Source organism: Tribolium madens, unplaced genomic scaffold, assembly GCF_015345945.1.
Source record: "Tribolium madens isolate multiple individuals breed KSU strain unplaced genomic scaffold, Tmad_KSU_1.1 Scaffold_2;HRSCAF=44;Tcas5.2_LGX, whole genome shotgun sequence".
Taxonomy (NCBI): domain Eukaryota; kingdom Metazoa; phylum Arthropoda; class Insecta; order Coleoptera; family Tenebrionidae; genus Tribolium; species Tribolium madens.
Window position 1 is genome coordinate 6951948 of NW_025400995.1, and position 20674 is coordinate 6972621.

At 36.1% G+C, this 20674-nt stretch overlaps 4 protein-coding genes across 7 annotated transcripts; 3 read left to right on the forward strand and 1 right to left on the reverse strand.

Annotated features, from left to right (window-relative positions):
* Nucleotides 1–470: 470 nt before the first annotated feature.
* On the forward strand, nt 471–3620 carry LOC123006427 (14-3-3 protein zeta). Of its 3 annotated transcripts, none has more exons than XM_044400894.1 (6): nt 471–621; nt 1539–1859; nt 2029–2152; nt 2709–2872; nt 3035–3151; nt 3216–3620. In XM_044400894.1, exons 2-6 carry the CDS (start codon nt 1557–1559, stop codon nt 3252–3254), a joined length of 747 nt encoding a protein of 248 aa, XP_044256829.1. In that variant the 5' UTR covers nt 471–621; nt 1539–1556; the 3' UTR covers nt 3255–3620. The 3 variants fall into 3 exon arrangements, with proteins under 3 accessions (XP_044256829.1, XP_044256827.1, XP_044256828.1); XM_044400892.1 differs by lacking the exon at nt 2709–2872 and adding an exon at nt 2397–2560 and having other exon boundaries at nt 472–621; XM_044400893.1 differs by lacking the exons at nt 471–621; nt 2709–2872 and adding exons at nt 721–878; nt 2397–2560.
* A 1773-nt stretch (nt 3621–5393) lies between these two features.
* LOC123006855 (voltage-dependent calcium channel subunit alpha-2/delta-3-like) lies at nt 5394–10338 on the forward strand. The gene is made up of 17 exons (XM_044401711.1): nt 5394–5669; nt 5716–5797; nt 5850–5960; nt 6013–6265; nt 6314–6445; nt 6918–7040; nt 7087–7337; nt 7384–7621; nt 7668–7804; nt 7851–8030; nt 8076–8530; nt 8577–8722; nt 8809–9302; nt 9352–9594; nt 9644–9909; nt 9952–10162; nt 10211–10338. Exons 1-17 carry the CDS (start codon nt 5578–5580, stop codon nt 10304–10306), a joined length of 3510 nt encoding a protein of 1169 aa, XP_044257646.1. The 5' UTR covers nt 5394–5577; the 3' UTR covers nt 10307–10338.
* On the reverse strand, nt 10013–12832 carry LOC123006856 (ionotropic receptor 21a). Its single transcript, XM_044401712.1, is given in 4 exon segments — nt 10013–10994; nt 11045–11953; nt 12143–12342; nt 12391–12832. Coding segments are annotated over 4 exon segments (1992 nt in total). The 5' UTR covers nt 12625–12832; the 3' UTR covers nt 10013–10345.
* Nucleotides 12833–13196: 364 nt separating this feature from the next.
* LOC123006111 (dual oxidase 2-like) lies at nt 13197–20650 on the forward strand. 2 transcript variants are annotated; one of them, XM_044400308.1, is made up of 19 exons: nt 13197–13459; nt 13506–13667; nt 13716–13897; nt 15079–15322; nt 15375–16245; nt 16416–16540; nt 16912–17115; nt 17163–17294; nt 17342–18050; nt 18095–18337; nt 18388–18611; nt 18657–18887; nt 18939–19032; nt 19083–19414; nt 19464–19699; nt 19749–19898; nt 19943–20227; nt 20274–20402; nt 20459–20650. In XM_044400308.1, the coding sequence occupies exons 1-18, from the start codon at nt 13225–13227 to the stop codon at nt 20394–20396; spliced, it is 4782 nt and encodes a 1593-aa protein (XP_044256243.1). In that variant the 5' UTR covers nt 13197–13224; the 3' UTR covers nt 20397–20402; nt 20459–20650. The 2 variants fall into 2 exon arrangements, with proteins under 2 accessions (XP_044256243.1, XP_044256242.1); XM_044400307.1 differs by having other exon boundaries at nt 20274–20650.
* The last annotated feature ends 24 nt before the right edge of the window (nt 20651–20674 follow it).

The following is a 20674-nucleotide window of genomic DNA, read 5'->3' on the forward strand; positions in this document are numbered from 1 at the left end:
GTTAGATCTTGAATAATAAAATTGGTGGTAATATGTATTGCATGGTGTCATAAATTCCTAATCCTGCAGTCACACTCCCTCCTGGCGAATTGATATACATATGTATTGGCTTATTTGTGGATTCTGACTGGAGAAACAATACACCTCACACTTCACCTTTGTGTATATGTGTAAAAATTCACACCAATAAAACGTAATTTGTTTTATTTGCCTGTTAGATCTTGAATAATAAAATTAAGGACGAATTGATTGACAGTTTAATTATCGTAATGACCAACAAAAAATAATAATTTTGCTACTCGTTTTTCCCTGAAACGTGAAAATAGAATCATGAATGAAGGCCGAGTACGTTATGTACTGAGCACCGCCTTAATTAGAATTAAAAATTGTCCATGAATCATGACTGTATTACAAAACCGGTGATCTCGTAGAAGATAATAATTTTAAATTTGTCAAAAATTGGGGAATTTCACTTTCGTGGTTGGTACGTATTGGCTGTCCTTTTTTACCGAAGCGAAAAGCTCCCTGTCGAGTTTCTCCGTCTCGTTTCTAAGTTGTGGACGCTAGTGGTAGGATCGTTCCATTTTTCTATCAAAAAATCGTAATCAACCCTTGTAGCACGTGAGTAAAAGTAGTATTAATTGTCTTTTTGCGAAAAGTCGTTGGTTTTGGTGCCCAAATAGCTGCACAACCCTGTGAATTGTATCGAAAATTCCGGTCCGAGGAGTCGCTGAAACGCCGCCATTAAATCTGTGCGCTATCGTTTGTTCGCGAGCTCGCATCGATCCAGTAGTCGTGTTCTAGTCCTTGTCTCGTATGCTAGTGCACTCTTCGGCCAAAGCTGAAAGAGAAATTAACTGAAATTGTTGAATTTTAATGTAAGTTGTGCTTGTAATCGCTGAAAAGTGCTGTTCTCGTGTCTTTTGCCTCAATTCCCGCCGATTAACGCCGCAACGTGCTTCATTTTGGTGCAATGAAATCGCCATGCAATGACCTTCAGCGCGAGACTCGATTTTTTCGTTATAACGCGACGCCGCCGCTATGTTACCCCAATCGGGGGCTGTTTCTGCCTCATTGAGTCACTTTTCGAGCCTGTCGTGGGGCGAATTGGAAAATTTTTGAAATTCCTTTGGGATGTATCATGTCGGGTCGGCTGGTAATATAGAGCAGTGACACTTGACGATCGCGATACTCGATTAGGTTTTTTGGCATTGGAATATTTCGGGTTTTTGGTATTAAATAGTTCGTTTTGGGGGGTTTTCGGTTCGGTTTTTGGGGAAAAACCCACCGTTAACTACGCATTACACGGAAAGGTGTGGCAGACGCCATATTGTCGATCCGAGCCGGCTAGATTCTTTCACCATTTTATCGACACATAGGGGGTGGAAGTAGCGAAGTCGCTTGACTTAAACCGCGTTCTAAATTTAGACAATTTGATTTTTGCTAAAAGGTGGGAAATTTAATTTGTGTGACTGTGTCGTGTGTTTGGTCTTTTGCCGGTTTTGGCGTGATGTAATAACATCAGTTTTCTCGTTTAGATTTAGAATTAGAGCAAAATGTCTGTCCCTGACAAAGATGAGCTAGTGCAGAGGGCAAAACTCGCAGAACAGGCCGAAAGGTACGATGACATGGCTTCGGCTATGAAATCAGTCACAGAAACCGGAGTAGAATTGAGCAATGAAGAACGAAACCTCCTTTCTGTCGCGTACAAGAATGTCGTTGGTGCCAGGAGGTCGTCGTGGAGAGTTATTTCTTCAATTGAACAAAAGACTGAGGGCTCAGAACGCAAACAGCAGATGGCCAAAGAATACCGAGAAAAGGTCGAAAAAGAATTACGGGAGATCTGTGACGACGTCCTCGTAAGTACCCTCAAAAACCTTCACAAAATTCTGACTCAAATGATGTTAAAATAAATAACTTTCGTTCTTCTGAATCATATTGAAGACATTTTTTACACTGATTTTGCATTCAATTAAAACAAAATCACATTAAAGAAGTATTTGGGGCACATGGATTTTTTTCTTATAGGGTCTTCTTGATAAATACTTGATCCCCAAAGCAAGCAACGCTGAATCAAAAGTTTTTTACTTGAAAATGAAGGGAGATTACTACCGGTATTTGGCCGAAGTAGCCACAGGAGACACAAGAAACGGTAAGTGTTTTATTTGTTGGAATTTAAGACAAGGATAAACAACAATGGGGAACTTGTTTTAATTTCCAACCAATTTTATGTTTGTGTGGGGTAAGTTACGGTGATTGACACTTAAATATGTATGATTTATTGTTGTTACATAACGGAATTGATTTATTATGGAATTTTTTCGCGGCGGTTTTTTTTTACCAAGTTCCCTATTGGCTGTTATGTGGATTTCTTATTTACTATAGCCCGCTTTCAGCCGTCGTCGATTATTCACAAAAGGCATACCAAGACGCTTTTGAAATCTCAAAGGCAAAAATGACGCCCACACATCCCATCAGATTAGGTCTTGCCCTAAACTTCTCCGTTTTCTATTATGAGATATTAAATTCACCAGACAAGGCTTGTCAGTTAGCTAAACAGGTTAATATATATTTTGTTTCCTTAGTGTCTATAGCACAAAGGGCGGAATTACATGTGGTGGATCTGTTTTTTTTTAATTTTTGTTGTTTTTAATTAGACGTTTGTTCGATTGTGGACAGTTTAATAATTGTTCGCTTTTTATTACTAGAAGTGGTGGAGGATTCACAAAAGGCGTATCAAGAAGCATTCGATATTGCTAAATCGAAAATGCAATCGACACACCCGATTAGGCTGGGACTTGCCTTAAATTTCTCGGTGTTTTATTATGAAATTATTAATTCTCCAGCACGAGCCTGTCATCTCGCAAAACAGGTTATAAATGTGTTACTATTAGTGTGTTTTTTTACATTCTAATTAACCGGTTGAATTAACACTTACCACATGTAATTCAGCCTGCAATACTAACTAAATAACCGAGTAGTCTGTTAAGATCGTATTTCTATAAAAGCATTTATACTCGAAATGTCGATTTAGGCCTTCGATGACGCAATAGCAGAACTCGATACCTTAAATGAAGACTCTTACAAGGATAGCACTCTCATAATGCAGCTCCTCCGAGACAACCTCACACTCTGGACAAGTGACACGCAGGTATGTTAAAAAAATGTTAAAAGAATTTAAGATTTCTAACATTTCGTTGGGGATTTTGTTATAGGGCGAAGCGGATGAGCCTCAAGAGACTGGTGATAATTGAAGTGTGGCGTCCGTTTTAAAATTATTCGTTAAAAATGAAGTTTCATGTAAGTTAACGTATTCGTGGAACTTGGTTGTGAAATTTCATTGACAGTTTTAAGCAAAGTTTCACCTGATGAAACTTGATATTTAACAATGTTTTTAGGAGATGTGTAAATCGTTAAAATTTAATTACATTTTCACACAACCAAAACAATGTCAGCCACAAATAAGTTTAATTAAGTAAAAAATCATCATTGATCAAATTTACCGGAAGTTGTGTGGTTCAGTGTATTTCTTGGCATTGCATTAATTTTTTCTTTTATGTTTTTTTTCTTTATTTTGTAATTAGTGTTTCATTTTTTCCATAAATGTAATTTATTTGAAATTTCAGTAATTTTTAATTTCTAACTTGTTAACTATTAAAATTATTATTTAATAACACTGTTTTTAGTTATATTTTTTGTATTCGTCCATTGTTGAAATCTCCAAAAAATAAATCATACCTATACCTCTTTATACATTAAAAAAAGCCTGTACCTTAGTCCACAAAATTATTTTGCACTCCGCTGCATGGGCCGTATCTGCCTTCCCCCCCTTGTTTACCGTCAACTCACTTTGGATGTGCTATATATAAATGTATGAATATGTATTAAAATAAACTGCTATCAGCTCTACTTGTTTTCTGTTGTATCTGGCAAATATGTATATTTGTCTGATATCAATAAATTTTTCAAAATCGATTTTGTTTTATTTATATTATATTACTAGGTGTTTTTCAATTGGATTGATTGTCAAAGTGCGGACGTAACTACATGTAATATTATGTTCTCTCTTAATTGCTATGTTACGTGTTGTATTAAGAATTGTAGTAAAAAAGGTGACATGTAAAAACGGTCAGATTCTAGCTGATAATGGTTGTTGGAGGGGACAGCAGAATACTGTCTTGACTTGAGGCTTGCATAAGTCACATTTTCGCTGACTTATGATAGTCCAAAATTTTTTATTTTTGTTTTTCAGATTTAATATAGTTACATTTTAAGCCTGTAAAAATGTCATCAAATAAAATTCTTTGAAACGAAGCTTATTCATTCAATATACATGTTACCCTTTTTTATTTAAACCCTCAAGAGACGCAATATTTGCGCGACCAATGCTAAATATTTAAAGCAACTGAAACATTACGTAAATACCAACTAATCGAATTGTTTATTTTCACAAGGACGATTTTCCATGTGAGCGATTAATTATCGCTTTTACACAAGAAAATTTATTATGTCCTTAAACAAAAATAGGACAACGCGACGCAGGTTGAGGTCATGCAAGAAATATTACAGTGATACCCCCAAACACCCCGTTGTGAATTCACCCTTAAACTCCATATTGATTTTAACGGATATGAGGGATTGAATGCACATGCGTTACTAGCAAACGACTATTTTATATCAGACCGCAATATCGAACAACGGTAGGTAATTATACCACATCTAATTATTATCATTATTACACAATTTAACTGTTGATAATCTAGGATTAGTGGAACACAAAAATTACATTCCAAATGAATCCATTGCAAAGGTTTTCACTACAGAAAAAATATCAGCTTTCCCTCAAAACCTATTTTTACTGAATTCGTAATTACAGACAAAACAAATATAAAGGAGCTCGTATCTTTGTAATTAGTTGCAAAATAATTAAAGATTTATTCAAATATTTATAAAAACACAATATGAAGTTGTGTGACAATTTTTGCAGCGTATTTTATTTCCAAGTTTGGTGTAAACGTCCCTAGTAAAGTCTGTCTCTATTTGCTTGAATTTTATGGTGCAATAGAGGCAATTAATTTTTTTAGGCCTTCAGCGATAAAGAAACCCCTATCCCTCAATTGTAAAAGTTTGTTTTTTTAGAGGTTGCTTTAACGGCCAGATGGTGGCTTTGGTGACAATAGCTTAACCACTTTCATTAAATTCTTCATAAACTAGTTTGGTAAGTCAAAACCATAAAATTCAAGCAAAAATAGACAGATTTTAAATAAATATTTATTGCTGTGTGCGTGTGTGGTGTATAACTGGTTGCCTGCATACCGGGCGTCATTTTTGAGATTAAAGTGTAAAATAGAATAATCAAAAAATAATTAAGATCGTGTGAGCTAATAAAGCTTTGTTTATTGGTTAAGATGAAATCGCTGCCATAAAAATAGTCGTTATGGCAAAAGAGTGGGGCTGGCAAAAATTTTTCCGATCAGCTTTGGCTAGGATAGCTAATCCATCTAAAAATAAAACAGTGTATTTTCGAGACCCACCGTAATAAAGTAGGTCTTATTCAGTAGCAATGAATAAAAATAAATGATGTTTTTGCAAAAACACTTTACCGAGTTTCTTTTATTATCCCTATTTACTGTGACAACTGTTCAATGTAGTAAATTACAAGAAGAACAGTAAGTAGTTGCTGAGTGATTTTCAGGGCTGTAATAGTGCTTTTAGAGTCTCAAGATGGGCTAAAAAAATTGGAGACGAACTGTGGAAGTTGGGGGAAGTTACGACAAAATTTAAAGAGATACAAGGAGTATTTGTTTGAAAATGTGAACTTACGAGGAGAATTATTTAATGTTTTTCAGAATTATGTTTATCTTAATGCGCAAGTTGAAACAAAAGATTTAGAAAATTTAATATCTGAAGTCGGGAAAGATATCGAACGGATGATGGATAGGAAAAGTGATGCTATTAAGGTAGATTTGTTTTTTTTTTTATTGTTGTGTGCCAAAAAATCTGTTGCTTCAGTGTATCATCGAAGAAGCCGAAAGCTTATCCCAATACTGGGTTTATAACAACTCGGAATACAAATATTATAGCTCAAAATATTCAAATGTTGTGAACGAGTCAAAAATTGACTTGGCAGAATTATCGCCAGCTCTCAAAAACAATGAAAACATGTACCTCGAAATGGTTCTCAACGATGATACCCATTTTTACAATTTACCAGTTGACACAAGTCGCAGTTCCGTGCATGTGCCAACAAATATTTTTGATAGACGTAAGTAGAAAATTGCAATTGTTTTTTTTCATTATAACATTTGACTAGACGAAGAAGCTGCATATGCAATCCAGTGGTCGGAAAAATTAGACGAAATATTTGTACGAAACTATAACTCGGATCCGGCTCTGTCTTGGCAATATTTCGGAAGCACTTCCGGAATAATGAGACATTATCCAGGTTTGTGGCGCAAAATGTATTAATTTCGTTAATTAACACATTTGTACACATGTTTGGCTTTAATAAACTAAACAAAATAATTTATTATTTGAAAACTTTTAGTTTTCGCGTAGTTGATCATAATAACTTCACGTTTTCGATGTTTAATAAAAAGAGAGCAAATATTTTGAAAAATAAATGTGTGTACTTAAACGACGATGAAACTAACCGCAAAATATCTAGATATTTAGCAGTGAATTTTATGTACCAAAAAAAATTCACAACTAAAATTATGGGGAGATCGAATGTTTTGAACTATAGTTGCTTAAAATGTTTTGAGGAGTGAAATGGAGTAGAGAAAATTGTAAAGTTCCAAATAGTTATTATATTTTAGATTTTTTTCAAATTTTTGTAAAATTGAAAAGATTTCGATAATTTATTTTAGAAGAATGTATTTTCGTTTTTGAACCAATTTTTAGTAATAATTTTTTAGCCAAAAAATGGCCAGACATAAAAAAGGACGAATTTGATTGTCGCGTGAGGACTTGGTACATCGAAGCTGCGACTTGTACTAAAGATGTGATAATATTGTTGGATAACTCTGGATCCATGGATGGTACGAAAGCAATTTTTAGATTCATTTAACCAAAAATATTTTTAAGGGATGGGGAGACACATCGCAGCTTTAACCGTGAATACAATCCTTGACACATTTTCTAATAACGACTACATCAACATCCTTTATTACAGCAACGAGACAACAAATTACACAATCCCTTGTTTTAAAAACTTATTAGTTCAAGCGACCCCCGAAAATATAATTCTTTTCAAAGACGCCATCCAAGAATTTTCGCCTTCGGGTAAAACCGACTTTCCTCAAGCCCTCCAAATGGCGTTTGATATTTTGGAAAACGTTGGTAAATCACAATGCGAAAACCTCTTTTACTTTTCCATTCTAGTACCGAGAAATTCGCAAGTGTAACAATGAAGAAGTTGATGAAGAAGGCAGAAGCAAAGCTTGCAATCAAGCCATTATGCTGATAACAGATGGAATTTCGCGAAATTTCAGCGATATTGTAATACGAAACAATCAACTTGATGGGGGCAAAACAATACCAGTGCGAATTTTCACGTATCTAATCGGCAAAGAAGCCACAAATGTCGAGGAGATCCGATGGATGGCTTGCGCAAACCGAGGTAGAATTTCAGGTGCACTTATTTCATAATTTCAACCAGTTTTTAGGGTTTCACACACAAGTACAGACTTTAGAACAGGTGACTTCAGCCGTTTTGCAATATATTAATGTTATTGCAAGGCCTCTAGTACTCCAAGCTGAGGATCACCCCATTTCGTGGACTCACGCTTACATTGACATGACGGTAAACAAATCGTATTTGTTGTAAATTCCTTAACCAAAATTTCCAGTATGACGACAAAAAAGACGATCAAATTAACGAACCTTACCGGTTATTGACCTCAGCTGCGGTCCCAGCGTTTGATAAAAAAGTCAATCAAAATAATGAAACTAGAGTTGCAAATTTGTTGGGGGTTGCTGGTACAGATGTGCCAATCGCTGATATCGAAAAACTGACTTTGCCATATAAAGTACGTTTAACTCAGTTAAGTTAAATTGGTAACTCTGGTTTTTAGTTAGGGGTCAATGCTTATGCCTTTATTGTCAGCAATAATGGTTACATTTTAATGCATCAAGATTTTCGCCCCATGTTTGAAAAGCATTTGCGCAAAAATTATAACAGTATTGACCTAGTCGAAGTCGAAGAATTTGATACTGAACTAGAACCTCGAAACTTTCACTCTGATTTAATAATCTTGAGAAATACTATAGTGAATGGGTCACAAGGGAGTATCCACGGCATTCCTGTCAAATATCACTATGATAACATGAGGAGAGTCACAAGAGATAAATATGATTACTATTACGTTCCCTTGAACCAAACACCCTTTTCCCTGGCTTTTGCAGTGCCCGATGGTTACGGACATTTTTCCCTTCATGTCGAAGACGAAATTAAAAACGACAGACACAAACCCGGTGTCAAAATAACCGACTATTTCAACGGATCCAACTGGAAAATTCATCCGAAATGGTGATTAGTCAAAATACGAATTTTTGACACCACTGTCAAATTCTAGGGTTTACTGCAAGTATCATTATTTGGAAGGCCACGAATACGAAACTCCAGAGAAAGAAATATTGCACTTTTTGGGGAAAGTGTACGAAAATGACTTCAAATGGAGGAGACAGTACGAAGTGGGAGCTGGAGAAGAGCTCACAAAAGGTACCCAAAAACACCATATACTTTTATTTTTGATACATAGATAAAAGCGAGTGTAAAACCGAGTTTTACAATTGTTGGGTTTTCAGTGGAGTGTGGACGCCGGTCGCACAGCAACGACGACTACTACTGCGACAAAGACTTGGTCCAAAGGCTGGTTTTCGACGCAAAGAATACGTTTGGGGCGTTCCAGGGCACCTCTTGGAAGCATGACACTGACCAGTTGTTTCGCCGCTTTAACGCCACTCTTCGGTTTGTGGCTACAATGAGTGGTTTGACCCGCTGGGAGTATATTTCTGAAGAGGTTGAGAATAACACGGAGAGGGAGTTTGGGGACTTGCACTCGGAGGCTATTGACGAAACGTGGTATAAAAGTGCGGTAATACAACATCGGTACGACCCGGAGTCTTTTGTCTATTCCGTACCTTTTAATTCCGGGCTTCAAGAAGATTTGTTAGTCACTGGGAGTTATGCGGTTTTTCCCACGGATGCAGGAAAAATGGCCCCCGGGTGTGTTGTGGGGTTCCAATTTGCGCATAAGAATTTCATGGAAATTGTACATAATATCACTGCGAATGTTTCAGTAAGTTTTAGGTTTGTGAAATGGGGGAAACTTAAACTATTTTTTCCAGATTGAATGTACGGATTGTGGAAGGTGCAGTATTGATTTAAATTGTTATCTAATAGACAGTGATGGTTATATTATTGTTTCGGAAAATGTCAGAAACACGGGAAAATTTTTTGGGGAGATTGAAGGTGACATCATGGGGTCCATGTTGGATAAAAAGATTTTTGAAAAAGTGAAAATTTACGACTACCAGGCTGTTTGTAACACCAGAGATGATGAAACAAGTGATGCCACTATATTGCTAACTGTAAAAATAATCAAAATTGTTTTTTTATCGTCTAATGACGTAACTTTAGCCACTCAACTATGTCCGTTTTTTGGTCAATTGGTTCGTGATGAAAATATCATGGTTGGCTTTAGAAATCAATATTTGTAATCTATGGGCACCCTTTTATACCTATGCTCAGGACGAAATTGAGAATAAAAAAGACAAAGGCGATGATGAAGAAGACGAACAAGAAGAAGAAGATACCTACTATGACTGTGAACAAGAACGTGATTTATTTTTTTTGTTGCATAACAACAAAAGTTACGATTTGCCGGGAGAAATATCTGGACACGGGTAAATATAAAAAGTGCAAAAATCAAACATTTTTGTTTTTAGTTTTAGAAGTTATTACATCAAGAAAGTACCTTATAGTAATTTAATTTTCGTGGCAATTAATGAGACGATGGAACGAACCAATAAACAAGTTTATTCGACTTCGCCTCGCAAAATAGTTTACAATGATAGTTCGGATTATCCTTGTCAAAAACTAGACCTTAACAACCTTCCTCGCAGAAGATTAGCCGGATGCTATAATGAACATCCACTGGTAATTATTTTCCGGGACAAAATTTTTTGTAATTTTTATATTTTCCAGGAAAGTGAGATCAAAGTTTGTGGGAAAACATCCAGAATGGCGCATCATTTCTTAGTGATAACAGTGATGTGTTTATTTTTAATTCAAAATACATAGTCTGTGTACATAATAAATGTCTATTTTCTGGATTCGTGTTTATTTCTTTCCATTTTCTTCACTCAATTCCTCTTCGGGGCCATTCCGGCTATCAGAGTTGGCCTCTCCGAAAATTCCCTCAAAATCAAAAAGCTTATCAATGTGTTCCTCAATATCATCCTCGTCTTGTTTGTGGATAATACAGTTGCGTTCTTCAACAACATCTTCCTCAATTTTGTGATTCTCAAACGAGTTAAATTGTAATGAATTTAACTTTTCTCGAGGTGTGGGTACTTCATGTGACCTATAGTTACTTTCTATACTTTTTGCCGATTTGTTTCTTCTTCCTTTACACAAATGTAAGCATCCACCCATCCATTCCGACAAGAGCGAGGCTCCTCCTAGGAGAAAACCAATTCCCAAAAGCAAGAACATGCCTTGGGTGTCGTTGAGTGTCAAAGCGCGGTCTTCGACACTTAATGCTTTCAAGTTTTTGCCGTAGGAATTGGCTGCTAGGAGTTTTCCAGAGGCGGTACGCATTGTTTCCCATTCGACATCCTTTTTTATTTTGTCAATTATGCCGCTTTGAACGGCTCGCAGGACGCCTTGGTCAATGATTTTGCTGTAGAGGGCATTTTTATTGTAGATTATGCTCACACCGAAAGGGACGAAGCATTCGGAACTTATATGGAGCAAAGAGCGTTTGTTCCTGTAACAAGTGTGAATTATAACAATCTTTGCTGTTTTGAAAAAAATTACATTGTGGTGAAGTTTGTTCGAACAATGTAGTCGAGTTGGGCTCTAGAACCCAAAAAGGCATACGACCAAAAAAATGCCTTCGTGGTGTTCTTCAACCCCGATTCGATATCTGGGACAAAATCAGTCCGTTTTAGCAATTTCGCAATAATAGGATCGCTTGAATTTTCAAACCAGTGTTGCCAGCCACCTTTATCCAAAATCCCAATTGTGTATTTGCCTCTAAGTAACTGTTCCGGGGTATCGACAGTTTCCGGAAAGACCGGAAGTGTTACAAAAGCAATGATAGATCCTGTGTAACACGCTGTTACAATAATTGTGAAAATCCAATAAAAACCAATCAGTAATCTTGTTGCAAACTTATCACTTTTGCTCCACGAGTCTTTCCCCAAAAAACTGAAAGCGTTTGTAAATGTCCCAAAAACGTACCAAAACATATTTTCAACTTCTTCGGGCTTATCCAAAAGATGCTGAAGTGTGTGTTTGTCCGAAAATGCCAACGGAAAAATTGCAAATAAGTAGACAAAAGTTAAGAATAACCAAACGGTCCAATGAAAAGGCCCCATAATAGCACGATAGCGAGGAAGGGCCGTCGAAGCTAGAGATATAAAAGCAGCACAATCTTGAGAGTGGATGTGGGACACGTCTGTTGCTTTAATACGAGGTTCGGTGATATAAAGACCGCCGATTCCTAAATTGGCGCCATTTTGGATAATTACCGTCGTGACCGACTCAGCAGACCTAAAACCATATTCTCAGACAATCTTGTCTAGAAACTGAGAAACCAACCCAAGCTGAGATGTTTGCCCAGCCTCGCGGTAGTCAGTCGTGAAATTAAAAGTCTTTGATAAGAGGTTGACCAAACGGACTTCGATTCCCTCCCAACGAATGTCATTGTTCTCGTCAAGTTCTCTAAAAATTAAGAGTATCACTTCGAAGTAGCACTTGTAAACGTTATAAAATATCCTAAATTAGGACTGGGCGATACCTACAATATCTAGGTATTGTTTTAATTTTTTGCTATATGTGATATCAATTACTCTGTAGATGTGTCTGTGCCATTACTAACTTCAAAACTATAAAATTACCCCAAAAACTTACTTTTTGATGACGAATGGGGGCTGGTGTGCTAAAGAGATGATAAACCTGTGCCCAGCAAACCCATCTAGAATTTTTTTCGGGAACAAATTCACTTGAGATCTGGTAAAAGAGCCATTTCTCCACGAAGTTAGCACTTGATAGAGACTTGATCCCAAAGCGTCGATGTACAATTTATGTGTGTAGAGAATGAAGGGAAGTTCCTACAAAACGGACATTAGTTTGAGCAATTCGAGTTCAATCAGTCTTGCAATGTTTGACGAAACAATTTTCTCCGATTTTGCGATAACTAGCAAATTCATAAAACTCTGCGACTGTTCGCTGGCCAAAAATTCGTAAACCCTCCATTGCGACGACCGCGAAACCAGAATAACTTTATTGTTAGTTTGGGGACCTATAACATTCTTACTCCTCATCACGTCTTTGAGGAAAAGGATGTAAGCGGTGCAAGTGTCTTCAGTTGTTAGCAATTGGGGTACTTTCATGTGATATTTTTCCGTTATTTGGCCGTGGAGGTAGGGAATTGGTAGGGTTCGGAACAGTTTTTCAAGGAGTAAATCGCTACTTCTCTCCGTGAATATGTCGTAAAGGATAATAGCCGTACATCCGGATAATTCTTCAAGAGCGATTTTACTTAGTAAATTAACAAGCGAAGTAGTCTGGTCAAAGCTGGAGTCGCGATTAAGAAACTTATCTTCCCATTTTTCGAGTTGGGATTTTTCGTGTGACTTTTGGAGTGCCCTTTTATCAAAATTTTCTAGAGCCAAACCGCTTAAAAATAGTTTTAGAAAAATGAAACACCGCCTCATTGTTGCAACCGAGAGACTGAGATTTGGACTCGAATCATAATCCACTATTTGTATTTATTGGACTGCATTATTGAACACCTAGCGATGCAACACGCAAGAAAATAAATCACACGGTATTTTACATTAATAGTTATTTAACATTTATTTCTGGTTTTTCCATCATTATCTAATAAAAATGCAAAGTTTGTATACGCCGGGGGAATACGATAACTTATCTCGGTTTCCTCCAAATTTGAACTAACATTTTACATCATTTGATCGTGTTTTCAAGTAATAATGAAGTTTTTAGCTGTGTTTTTGTTAATTTTTATAACAACAAATGGGCTAGTTCCAAGGGCAATGAGTGACTGGCCCGGCTCTTGGGATAATAGAATCGCCCGGCAAAGTCTAGCAAGCTGGTTATTGACCGGCTCTTGGGACAACTTAAGTTTAATCCCGGAAAAAAGTCACGAATATGAGGGTTACGACGGCTGGTATAATAACATAGCCCACCAAGACCTCGGGGCAATTGGTAATTTTCCTAAAATTTTGAAAATTTTCTAATTAATTTTCCAAAGATCGCCCACTTTTACGACGTTGGCCTGCAGCCTACGCAGATAGTACTTACCTCCCAGCTGGGTCAAACCGCCCCAATCCCTTGGAATTAAGTGAAAAACTACTGAAAGGCGAAACAGGGACAAAATCAAAAACTGGGAAAAATGCCCTAATTGTTTTTTTTGGTAAAAACGCTTTTTTTAACTAAACAAAAATTAATTTTCACGCATTAGGGCAACAAGTCGTTGAAGAAATTTTAGATGCTCAAAGGCCGGCTTGTCCCCCCGAATATTTCAATATTGAGGTGCCCCAAAACCACACGTATTTGAAAATGCCGGGCCATTCAAAAATGCCATTTTTGAGGACCAGATATGACCAAAGGACGGGATACAGCCCCAATAATCCCAGACAACAAGTAAGATTTTCAACTGTTTTCCATTTTTCACTTATAAATGCATAAATTCGCGTTTTACTCGGTTCAAAAATTCAAATTGTGTACTTTTCACACCATCATAAGTTAGGTTATTTTATAGTATGTATATTATCTTGTTTATTTTCTGTTATTTACATATATTTAATAATATTTATATTTACTTATACCACATAAGGTAAGATACCAGAAACATATAAAAAATGTTAAATTTTTTTTATCTATAAACATTTTGAAGTTATGAGGGTTCAAAGTTTGCATTTTGACTCTATTTATTTCTGTTGGAAAAATAATTTTTCAAGTTTTTTTTGCTATAGGCTATTAAAAGAGGAAACAAGGAAGCTGTATCTTAAATTGTAACTCTTTTTAATGTTATTTGTGGCTTTTATTGGCAAAATTTTTGTCCCTTTACTAAATAATTGTATAAAAACATATACAAGATCATCAGTATTATTAAATAGATATAAAAAAAAATGTCAAATGTCAAAAAATAAATGTCAAAATTCTTTGAGAGATAGAATTTTTTAAGCATTTTTTTCATGTTCCTGGTATCTTACCTTGCTTGTAAATTTTCTCTGGGGCGCGAGTTTTGGCGCACCTGTATATTTATTTTAGTTATATTTTATTATGTACTAAAAAGCTTTTACGATATTTAATTTTATTAGAGATTTTTTCAAATATATTAATTACGTTTTAAAGATATAGTGGAAAAAACAAAAATAAAAATAGTCACAAACAACGAAAACGTTTTTTGAGTTTTTATAGTTTGGAAACATCAAAAAGATAAGCATATTGGTCATATTACTCAAATAAGTAATAAAAATGTGTTAAAATTTAAATACATCTTTAAACAACATTAAATATTTCAAAAATAACAAAAGATAGTAAATTACGGTGATACAAAAAAACACTATTTGATAAACTCTACTTACTATACCTCAAAAACACAGCAAAAATTATGCAAACGAGCAAAGTTTTAGTTTTAATTATTTTTTTCTATTCAATAAATACAATTTTATGGTCAAGGTAGCCTGTAATTGAATTAGGTTGGCAACATTTTAACAACGAACAACGAAATTTCATTGATCAGAAACGTTACCCTGTATAGTGACCCAATAAATTTTATCAAAGCCACTCTTATTGTGTAACATTTTTCTAATTAATAGTTGAACGAAATCACCCCTTACCTCGACGGGGGCCTGTTTTACGGCATTACAAAACAATGGGCCGACCAGTTACGTACCTACGAAAACGGCACCATCGACCCAGATGGTTGCCTCGCATCCTCCCATGATGGTTTATTCCCAGCGTACAATACCGACCGCCTCCCGATGGCAAACCCCCCGCCCCCTATTTACCACTCCATGTTTATCAAATCGCACGAAACGGCAAAAGTTTCACGATTTTTTAGTAAGACACTTACTAAGTCATATTTAGCGTCCAAATAACCCTAAAATTTCAGAATTAGGTAACCCTCGAGGAAACGAAAACTCCTTTCTTTTGACTTTTGGCATCATGTGGTTTCGATGGCACAATTACATAGCAAAAAGAATCAGATCTTTGAAACCTGAGTGGTCGAGTGAGAAGGTTTTTAATGAGGCTAGAAAATGGGTTATTGCTACTCAGCAAAAAATCGTAGTTTATGATTGGTTACCGGAATGGATTTTTGAGGATTTACCGAAATATGAGAAGTATGACCCAGGGGTTGACCCCCAGATTGACCAGTTTTTCCAAAGTGCGGCGTTCCGGTTTGGACACACTCTCGTGGTCCCAGGAGTGTATTTAAGGGATTATATTCGGGATGGTTGTAAACATAAATTTGACACTTGGGGACATAACACAGTACGGACCTGTAACTCATTTTGGAGACCCTATGAACCGATTGTTAAGCCTGTATCTAATGGGAGTAGCGAAATCATTGACATTGACCGACTTTTGATGGGAATGGCTGTTCAATTGTGTGAGGAGGAAGATCACAAAATCGTTGAGGATTTGCGAGGGAACGTTTTTGGTCCTTTGGAATTCCCTCGAAGGGACCTGATGGCTTTAAATATACAAAGAGGACGTGATCATGGAATCCCCGATTACAACACAGTTCGACAAGCTTATGGCTTAAGAAGAAATACTTTCAAAGATTTTGAGCATCTTTCAGTGAAGTTAAACGAATTTAGACAATTGTATAAAAATTCAATCGAAGATGTTGATCTGTGGGTCGGTGGGATTCTTGAAACAAAAAACAACAGACCTGGGGAGCTTTTCCGAGTGATAATCAAGGATCAGTTCAGGAGGATCAGAGATGGTGACCGGTTTTGGTTCGAAAACAAAAAAAATGGGTAAAATTATAGACACAAAGAATAATATTTGTAAACGTCAGCAAATGCTTCCGCATAAAAATACAATTAGATTTTCTCGAACAATTATACAATTTTCAATCCTTTAAGATTTTTCAGCTTAAGCATTTAGTTACGTTTCTTGAATATTACCACTAAAAAAAGTTTTCCAGTTTATTTACCAATAATGAAATTCAAAGAATTAAGAAAATTACACTATATGATATAATAATGGCAGTCACCAAAATGGATCCTAACGACTTACCCAAAAACGTATTTAATGCTCCTACTGATGCAGGTATTTTAAAATATAAAGGACTGGCAACTGGTGGTCCCTGGGTCAAATCTCATTGGGAGCCAAAAATAGACTATTCTAATTTGTTTGACATTTATTTAAATAATTTTCATTTTATTTAAAATTGTTATTTACTCATAAACTCAAGATTCAGATTAGTTTTTGGAATAAAGTTCAGTTATGTTCACAGTAGGATCTTCCAAATTTTGTTAAAAACGAGAGGCAATTTTTTTATTACAGTTAGTATATGGAATTGTTTTTGTTGACTCCTTGGGGCCAAGTCATTTTCGGCCGGCCCTGATATATTGCATATTGTCTGGAAATTCAAAAATTTTCAGTCATACTTTTTGAAGTTCTAACTACTGCTGTTTTAGATAATCAATTAATTTCTACCTGTCGTTTAATGAATTCTTCTTGTGTAAGTAGAAACAATGAAACGTTCAGTTGCTACCACCTTGAGCCACTTAGCACGAATGTCATAAACGAATCTTGTGTTCAAGGAATTTCCTATGATTATTTTAGCAGAAGTGAAATTTCATATATTTTGACTTTTACTTGTATAGGAACGTTTATCATAGGTATAGCCGCAAAAAATCGATGAGGACGTTACTAAATCAATTTGTAGGTTCAATTGGAGCCATGTATATGTTAATAAAAGTAAAAGGAAAACAAATACGGGAGGTAAAAATCAAAGCAAATGAAACAACAAGAAAAACATTTGAAAATGATAATAGCATTAATTATCCTTTATTTGTCGGTAGGTTTGTTTGCTTTTTTGCTTCCCCTGTTCAAAATTTTTTCCAGTTGATGAATGGTTGGGCAAGAAAATTCCTTCAAGACGTGTTGTTTTGGTCCTCAAAAAGGACAAAAAAGTCGTTGAAGTGATGTCCCAAAGAGGCGAATTACTTCGTGTCCTCGACTTCACAATCACTAAGAAAAAAGTTGAAGTTTACGAAATCAAAGACGCCCCTTATGTCATCATAAAATCCACGCACGATTACGACTTAATCTTGCTGTTTGAGAGCAATTTTTTGAGGGGCGAATTCTTGAAAATGCTTGACCCCTTTTTGACCAGCAGTGGCCTCACTCGCGAAAATATCTCAAGTTTTACGTGGAAGTCAGCATTGAAGAAAGTCACAACCAAAACTGACCGGCAATTGCTACTCGAGCGGTTCTACCGTGTGGTTTTCGCTCAAACTTTCAAAATAAAGTACTCTCAGAAGGAGTTATTACACGTTGATGAATCTCTCGAAAAAGAGATTGCTGATACGGAACTGACTTTGAGTGAGTTTGCTGAAGCTTTGAGTATGCGAGCACAGGACGAGTTTGTTCGACGAATGTTTACACTTGTTGACAAGGACAAAAACGGATTCATTTCATTTCGGGAGTTTGTCGACTTGTTGGTTATTTTTGCCGAGGGGGATGAGGATGCGAAAGCCAGGTTGTTATTCAACATGTACGATGTAAATGCCGTTGGGCACCTAAAAGAAGAGAATTTCATTGCCATGATTAAGTAATTTTTTTATTTTGTCTTGACTTGACTTAACTCGGATTTAGGTCGTTTTTAGCCACAGTTGGGGGCAACGTCGAGGACGATAAATTACAAACCACAGTTCAGGGGATGTTAAACCAGGCAGGGCTCAATCATAAACAAGAACTGGACTTTGACGACTTTCTCAAACTGTTTGGAAAAGAAATCAAATATTTGAGTGACGCCAGGCTTGATTTTAGAGGAATTAGCTCGCAAAATCGCCAATCATATTTGAAAGTTGCTCGGGACACGATTGCGGAAATTTATGTGTAATAGTGAGAGCCGGAGATCCCTTCAAAATACTAATTTGGTGTCTCAGGAGTCGGCAAGAAATCCAGGAGCGTTTCCAAGGCGAAATCCAGTCTCAGCCTCGAGACACAAGTCGAGTAATCGATGATAATCAAGCCGAATCAATCAAATCTCAGCACATAACTCGGTCGAAATTTGCTTTCGTACGTTATATTGAATTAAAGTCGAAACAAATTTTCTGGATGATGTTGTACACGCTGGTTTTGTGGGCAATTTTCATCGAAAGGGCCTACTGTAATTTAGAATTTCCTATTTTTTTTTATTTTCTGACGATTTTAGATTACACCATTGAGCGGGAACATTCAGGGCTTCGCAGGATAGCGGGATACGGAGTGACCATAACTCGCGGAGCAGCTTCAGCAATGATGTTTACTTATTCCTCTCTACTTATCACAATGTGCAGAAACGCAATTACGTATTTAAGGGACACAGTAGCCAATAACTACTTCCCGTTTGATGCCTCTGTCGAAATGCACAAATACATCGCAATTTGGGCCTTTTTTTTCACAGGTATTGTCTGGAATAATTTCTAGTTTTTTAACGAACCTAAATTTCTTCCAGTCATGCATATCGTAGGACACGCTTTTAATTTTTACCACATTTCCACCCAAACTGCCGATGACCTTACCTGTCTATTCCGAAATTTTTTCCACGCGTGAGTAAAAAACCCCTATTTTGCTAGTTTCATGTTTTGTAAAATTTTAGGACTCACGAGTTGCCAAAATTCCACTACTGGTGTTGGCAAACTATAACGGGTTTTACGGGGATTGTTCTAACACTAATTTGGGCTTTGATTTATATTTTCGCGCAAAATGTCGTAAGGCGGAACATTTATAACTGGTTTTGGTACACACATAATATGTATCCGTTGTTTTTCATTTTTATGGTTTTGCATGGTACAGGACGGCTTATCCAGCCGCCATTTTTTTACTATTTTTTTTTGGGGCCCGTGATTTTGTTTACGATTGATTCCGTTATTAGTATTAGTCGGAAAAAGGTGGCTATTCCTGTAATTCGAGCCGAAATTTTGCCTTCAAGTGAGTTTCCCAAATGAATTTATTTTTGGTTAATATTCATCGTGTTTAGATGTGACAATGTTGGAGTTTCGGAAACCGGAAAATTTTCAATACAAATCAGGACAATGGATTAGAATAGCGAGTTTAGGACTAAATAAAAACGAATATCACCCATTTACGTTATCTTCGTCTCCTGATGAAGATAATTTAACAGTGCATATTCGAGCTGTTGGTCCGTGGACAACTCACATCAGGCGACTTTACGACAATTTTAATAAAGGTTCCTCTAATTCGCTACTACCTAAAGTAAACTGATTCATTCTTGTTGCCGTTTGAAGTGAATAAAAAATTTTAGTTGTATTTGGACGGCCCTTATGGAGAGGGTCACCAAGACTGGAACCAATTCGAAATATCGGTATTAATAGGGGGCGGAATTGGAGTCACTCCTTTTGCCAGTATTTTAAAAGACGTTGTATTTCGCTCAAATCAAACCAGATGCAAAAAGGTAGGTTCCCAATCTTCAAAATCTTTTCCTAAAAATACTTCCAGGTTTATTTTATTTGGGTATCCCGGACGCAAAAACAATTTGAATGGTTGGTTGATATAATCCGAGAGTTGGAATACAAAGACAAACGAAATATAATAAGTTGTCACATTTTTATAACTCAGTTTTTTGAAAAGTTTGATTTACGTACAACTTTCTTGTACATTTGCGAGCGGCATTACCAGAGAATATCAAACCGATCTCTATTCACAAATTTGAAAGCTGTGACACACTTCGGACGCCCCCACTTTAAAAAGTTTTTCTACACTGTGGCCTCACTACACGAAGATGTATGGAAATTATTTAAAAAATAAATATTTTGAGGATTTTTTATAGGTCCATTCGGTCGGTGTTTTCAGCTGTGGCCCGCCATCAATGACCACGAGCGTGGATTCAGCGTGTAATGAAATAAACGCGCAAACGGTCCAAAGATTTGAGCATCATTACAAGAATTTTTAATTTTGTGTAATTTATATAATCAATTTCTGTATTGGATAAAAAAATAACATATTTTTTTACAGTGTGTACTTCGTATATTTTTTATTTATTTACTTAGGCAACACCTTAAACACGTTGGCTATTGCAGTTGTATAAGCACATTTTGTATACAGGCCACAATTTAAACATTATTTAAAAATTTAATTTTTATAAATGTAACGCAATGCTTAAATGTGTACAATTATTTAAATTTGAATAAAGTGTAGCAACATTTAGTACAGTGTTTAAAATCGAATTTC